A 6,832-nucleotide genomic window follows, 5' to 3' on the forward strand; every position below is an offset into this window, starting at 1 on the left:
AAAACTAAAATCTTCATTAGTGTTGTAAGGGCTAATGTGAGTGTTATTAATCACTTCTTTTATGTTATTAGGAAAGTCAAAGGAGAGATTGGTTAGGTTCCAAGTTCCATTCTGATGAAACTCGCAGACCTTTTTTAGATCTTCTCCTCTAGGTAAGGGTCCTTGAATGACTTCTCTAAGACTAGGGCTATGAGGAATCCAGTTATCATGCCAGAAGTTGACAGTATTACCTTTATTAACCATCCATTGAGTAGCTTTGCTACAATGCTTGTAACCTTGAAGAATATTAGTCCAAGTCCTAGAAGGGTGTCTAGCTGGGTTTGGCCTACAGTTTTTAGTAATCAGAGTAGAGGCCCAAAGAGATTCAGGGTTTTTTTAGGAGTCTCCAAGTTAGACTGGTGAAGTTGGTTTGGTTTTTTACTTCAGCTTTCTGAATGCCTAGTCCCCCATCTACTTTGGGTTTGGTTACAGTTTGCCAACCTATTATATGGAGCTTTTTCTTCTCAGCAGTGGTTCCCCAAATGAAGTTCCTTTGGACTCTATTAATTTGTTGGGTAATTTTAGTGGGAAGCTTAATATATTGCATGACATGGTTAGGGATGCTACTAAGACAGGCTTTAGTGAGGGTTGTCCTACCAACTATGTTTAGGAATTTGGTTTTCCAGCTAGCTAGTTTAGCCTTAAGATTATCTAGAATAAATTGGAAATTAGCATTGCAAGGCCTATGCCAGAGAATGGGAAAGCCTAGGTATTTCCCAAAGTTGTCACTAGGTTTTATGGACATATAGTTAGAAAGATCAGCTCTGTCCCTAGAGCTGCAGTTTTTGGAGAAGACTACTTTAGACTTGGCATAGTTTATCTTTTGACCAGAAACAACACTAAACCTGTTAAGAGTAGTGATGATAGTATGACAGTTCTTATAATTTGCTCTGGCAAACAAGGTTAAATCATCAGCAAAGAACAAGTGGGAAAGTTTGGGGCCATTTCTGCTAATAGAGATGGGATTCGAGTTAAGAATATCCACTTCATTGTTAATACTTCTAGAAAGTCTTTCCATGCACAATATAAAGAGGTATGGGGATAGCTAATACCCCCAGTAAGCTTAAAGAAATCACGATGACTTACATTTGTTTGCATAGAAGGTTGTCTGTATGAGATCTTTTAATAAACTAAATTATTTTACTTTCTTGGTCTATTTTTCTCCCTTCAATCCCTTTATCAGTATATTTTTCTCCCTTCAATCCCTTTATCAGTGTCTTCTTTCTTTTCTCTATTTCTCTGCTATTTTAATGAGTTATGACTTGGTTTATTTTTCTGTTCAAATTAATATATTCTTCTTTAATTGGACAAGAAGATAAACTATCTAGGAGAAGATAAATCACATTGAACATCTTAACTTTGAAATTAACAAAAATGTGAAGTGTAACTGGAAATTTTAACTATTACTACCTCTTTTCGAGAACAAGTCACGTACTCTATATCAATGTATATTAGAAAGAATAACGGCTAATTAGGATTGGAGTAATGTTGAAGTTTACACAATTAAACATCATAGAACCCAAGTGCGATTTACAACTAGTTGGGAATTTTGAGTACTAATAATAAATGAAGTATAGTGTACTGAAAACACATACTCTCCTTGTGTACTTAAATACAGTTTTATTTATATGCTGAAGATATGAATATGTGAAAACAAGACAAGCGCATACTCTATATCAATTGTACAGTATAAAGAAGAACGGCTAATTTTAGGATTGGAGTAATGTTGAAGTTAACACATTAACCATCACAGAACCCAACAGTGACTTAAAATTAGTTTGGTAATTACTACTCCATAATAAATGGGGGGAGTATAGTGAACTGAAAACACACACACTCTCCTTATATATTACTCCCTCCATCTCAAAATAAGTGTCAACTTAACAAAAATTATGCCTATTAATTAATAAATCAATAAATATAATGTGGATCGAGTTTACTAAACTATATCTCTATTTATTAGATTTTTTTTATTTTTTTATAATTGAACAATATTAAAGAGGACTACTTCTTTAATGTTAAGGACATAGTTGAAAACATTTGCCAATTTTTGTCTTAAATTCCTAAAGTGACATTTATTTTGAGACAAATTTAATTTTGCTAAGATGACACTTATTTTGGAGTAGGAAGTAATATCTATTTATATCTTAGCTTAAGTTTTATTTCTAAGTTTAATACGTTGATGACACAAATATTTAAGCATTGAAATTACTTGAAAATTATTACAAATAATTCTTTTAATAAAAATAATAGTTTGTACTAGTATATTACTATCACTCAATAAACTCTAGTGTGTTCTATACCGTCGATAATATTAAATTAATTAGTTTATATTTTTGTACGTACTTGTATAGCAATATAGGGGTTCCCTTGTCTTGTTCATCAGTTTTAATTAATACTCAGTTAGTCAGGTTAGCACGTGCTCCTGGGGACTACCATTTCTCCTTCCTTCAATGCCATAATAATTTCTCTTCTATTTTCTGATATCCTTTCATTTAACACCACCTTTGACCATTTTTGCCACTTCCTCTCCATATTTTCCCTACACTATAGTTTAATCCTTTCTTCTTCCCTTCAAGTTAATATCTCTAGTAGTGTGGTCCAAATCAAGAACATCAAGTGAACTAATGAGTAGATAACGAGTGGAGTTTCAAGATTTGAGAAAAATGGTGATGGAAGGGATTCAAGAAGATATGGGTGATGGTAACATGATATGTACAAACCATCCTCACAAGAACAATACACCAGGTGGGATCTGTGCTTTTTGTCTTCAAGAAAAGCTTGGTAAACTTGTTTCTTCTTCTTTTCCTTCTGCTGTTTTTCCTTCTTCTTCCTCTTCTTCTACCCCTTCTTTTAGATCTGATTTTGGAGCCACTTCCTCAACTCTACAAGTCCAAACAAACAACAACACTCAAACCAACACTATCCATACAAATGTTTGTAATAACAACTATAATAGTCACTATGGAAAAATGAGGAAATCAAGAATGCCTTATCTGTTGAGTAGTAGTCATTACAATAAGAAGAAGAAAGATGGTAATAATAATAATAATAATAACGGTAGCAGTGTTATTGCTACTACTACTTCAGCTGCTTCAAATGTTGGCATTGTTATGAAGAGAAGCAAGTCCACAACAACCCCTAGAAACCGTATGCATTTCTTGGATAATGTTACTGACGAAGAAGACTATACTCCTCATAGAAAAAGGTTTTGGTCATTTCTCTACTACTCATCATCCTCTAAACAGCATTCTTCTTCAACTGCTAAAAGAACTGAAAAAAACACGAGCTTTCCTTCATCATCTTCATCTGTGAATGGTTCTATGAGGTCAAGGGACAAGAAGAAAGAAGAGTTTGTTGTAGTGGAGGAGAATGAGAGTCCTAATGAAGCTGCATTTGATAGAAAAGTATCAAGATCCAGATCTGTTGGTTGTGGAAGTAGAAGCTTTTCAGGTGATTTCTTTGAGAGAATCTCAACTGGTTTTGGTGATTGTACTTTGAGAAGAGTTGAGTCTCAAAGAGAAGGAAAGTCTAAAGTTTCATCTGTTGCATCAGGGCAAGACTGTATCAAAGAAAGAGTGAGGTGTGGAGGACTATTTAGTGGTTTTATGATAACTTCATCATCTTCTTCCTCATCATCTTCATCTCATTGGGTTTCATCTGAGGAAAATATGAATGGGAAATCAAGCATAGCACCTGCATCTGTGGGACATCAACTTGTACATGGAAGGAGCAAGAGTTGGGGATGGGCATTTGCAAGTCCAATGAGAGCTTTCAGTAAGACATCATCTTCAAATGGGAAAAGAGGAGGTGCCTCAAATAAGAATGCTACTCCAAATTTGGCAGCTATTCCTTCTTTGTTGACTGCCAGAGGCTAAAGAAAAGGCTTTCTTTTTCCTATGATCTACTACCTTAATTTACTAAGTCTAATTAGCTACTGATCCTACTCCTATAGAAATTTTACATTGTTCTTGTTTTAAAACTCTGTTTTATTTATCAGGTGTGATCCATGCTTTATCTTTTGGGAACTGCATCTTTTTCTCTTGATGTTATTTTTTTTTGTTGATGATTCTAGTCTCAATTGTTTTGCTTTTGTTGAAGCTATGATGGGCAGTGGAGTAAATAGGAAACCACTTCTTTAAGTATATTGTAAAATTGAAATAATTGGTTGAATGAAAATGCATGTAGTTTTTTCAAGAGGTGGTGGTGGTACCTCACAAATGATGAGTGTGTACTTCCTTTGTTCTATCATTGTGGAAATATTTTCAAAGGAGTGGAACAATCCAATCTAATCATGTACTGCATGTTTGTTGTACTTGGCAAACTGCTTATAGGAAACTTTATGAATGGAAATAATTGTTATTTTTGTTGTTGCTATGTTAGCCTCAAAGGTGGAACTTTATGAATGGAAAGAATTGTTATTTTTGTTGTTGCTATGTTAGCCTCAAAGGTGGAACTTTTTGATTGGAAAGAATTGTTATTTTTGTTGTTGCCATGTAGTCTCAAAGGTAGCATGATGATGTTATTATGGCCAATAATTTTGTTTCATTGATTTCTGTTGGTGAATTGGCTCCTAATGTTGTGTAATTATGTTAGAATTTTACTTAGCAAAAGATATTTCGTTGGAATTCTGATTGTGGTGGAGTTTTGATTTATATGCAGAGTTGGGATTAAGAAAAAGACCTTTAGAGAAGCTAGTAATTTTACTTTTAGACACATTAGGGATCAAATATGGTGTATCCCTCCTTCTAATTGTCAGTCAACATGTAATCTCAATACCTTTCTATTTGTGAATTGAAACAAATTTTATATATGTTTCTTTTTTCTGAATATTTGAGGGTATTGTATAGTTTTTTATTTTATCTTGGTACTTAAAAGAAGAGAAAAAGAAAAGAGAAATGATTGTTGCTAATTGCATGTGTGCAAAGAGCAAGTTTAGGATCTTGATGGAGATAGTTGGAGTGATCTTTAACTTTAATGCATGGCTTTTGTAGTAGAAATTTTTACACAATCACAATCTATAGGTATTTGGATTGTGTGATATTGTGGAACCCTTCCCCCCCTAGGTTGTCTCCATCTAAGAGTCTCACTGGTTCATAAGCTGCTGCCCTTTTAGCTGGCCAAAAGTCACAAAAATCCATAAATAATGAGTTGCAAAGTTCATGTCACTAACTCATGTGCAAGGATTCATAGACACATCTTATCATTTTTAAAATAAAATAAAAAGGTGTTGAGAATTATTGAAAAGGAAAGGTTTTTTAGAATCGAAGACTGCTTTTAGTCAAAATATAAGCACATGCTTGGTAGAGAGGACATATGCCAAAAGGTCTAAAATCAAAGTGACAATGAACAAACACCCAATGTAAGATTGTCTACTTAACTAGCATTAGTGTACTGTGAAAGAATCTTTCTTTTTTAAACCTTTGCTGCATCTTAGATCCATCATCAACTTGACTTGTCGAACCTCACTTCATCCAACCACACGCCCATAAGAAATTAAATAGAAGTTAGGTTTCAAATATTGCAATTTTAACCAATGAGAGAAGTGGTTCTGGCTTGGCTTTAATAGGAAGAATTCTTTGTCAGGTAAGTTATTGTGCTAATATAGTAAAACAACATGAATTTTCATCAAATTAGTTGATGTGTAAAATATTATATATGTAGAAGTGCAACTCTGCATTGCCTGTCGATTCCACACCAACTCATAAGCAGAAATTTTGGTTTAGCCCTTTGCTAATTTATCAAGTACTATATCCTGCAAGTTAAAAATGTCAAAATAGGAATAATGCTGAATATGTGCTATAAGGCAAAAGAATAAGGCCAAATACATAGGTGACCCTCTAAATTTGTCGCTATTTTTTAATATGGCACTGAGAGTTGTTTCAATTAGATACTTCAACTTTAGTAAAAATATACCAATTAAATACAAAATGCTGACATGTCAAAAAAGTGTACCAAACTGTCCTTAAGCGCGTGAACTGCTCCAAATAATATTATCCCCTTCTTCAAACAAAATTTGTTTTTTCCTTTTCTTTCTTGTTCATCTTCTCTACCATCACATATCTCCCGTCGACTGTTCTTCCTCCTAGTTTCTCTGTCTAGTTTTCTTACAGATTTATCTCATTTTCGAACAATAATTAATTCATCAATTAACTTCAAAGACACAATCCTAAGATTTCAAGGTTGCTAGCATAAATGCTAGAATTTGAGGATCTTCAAGTTTGGGTTGATCCCTTCATGGATTCTCTGTTTCCTCTGGCAATGATAGGCATGGTGATTTTTGCAGACATCAGAGTGGAAGAGTTCGATTAAGGCTTCAGACGTCAACCAAGCTCAAAACCAAATAGACATAAACACAATTAGGCTAAGGATTCAAATATTGAGACAAACCCACCACTATATTCAAGAAATTATAAAGAAACCCTGTAACCTGTAAAAAAGAACACATAATTTCACCCCTTTCAAAAATCAAAATCAACTCATTACTTCAAAATTAAGCAATTTCAGAAGCACATAGAGACCAAAAATCAAAATCTACTTAGAAGGAAATTTTCCTTACAAAGAAAAAATGCAAACAGAGATGAGCTTGAATCCAACAATAGGTTCTGTGAACTTCTTCAGTTCTTTTTTATCGTCGCTTTCTTATAGCAAAGAATTTGCTTCACCTTTTTTTTTTTTTTTTTGGCTCCATGAAGAACATGGAAATAAAGTCTTTTTACCCTAGCAAAATGGTGATATATATCTATAACGGACAACTAAGCCGTCGAATAAATTTTCACTTCCATTGCCGAAC

General features: G+C 33.8%; 1 protein-coding gene across 1 annotated transcript; it reads left to right on the top strand.

Annotated features, from left to right (window-relative positions):
• The first annotated feature begins 2,438 nt into the window (after positions 1–2,438).
• LOC132626782 (uncharacterized) lies at positions 2,439–4,260 on the top strand. The gene has a single exon (XM_060341774.1). It carries the CDS (start codon positions 2,706–2,708, stop codon positions 3,915–3,917), a length of 1,212 nt encoding a protein of 403 aa, XP_060197757.1. The 5' UTR covers positions 2,439–2,705; the 3' UTR covers positions 3,918–4,260.
• Positions 4,261–6,832: the final 2,572 nt, after the last annotated feature.

The sequence above is a fragment of the Lycium barbarum genome, chromosome 2, assembly GCF_019175385.1.
Source record: "Lycium barbarum isolate Lr01 chromosome 2, ASM1917538v2, whole genome shotgun sequence".
Classification (NCBI taxonomy): domain Eukaryota; kingdom Viridiplantae; phylum Streptophyta; class Magnoliopsida; order Solanales; family Solanaceae; genus Lycium; species Lycium barbarum.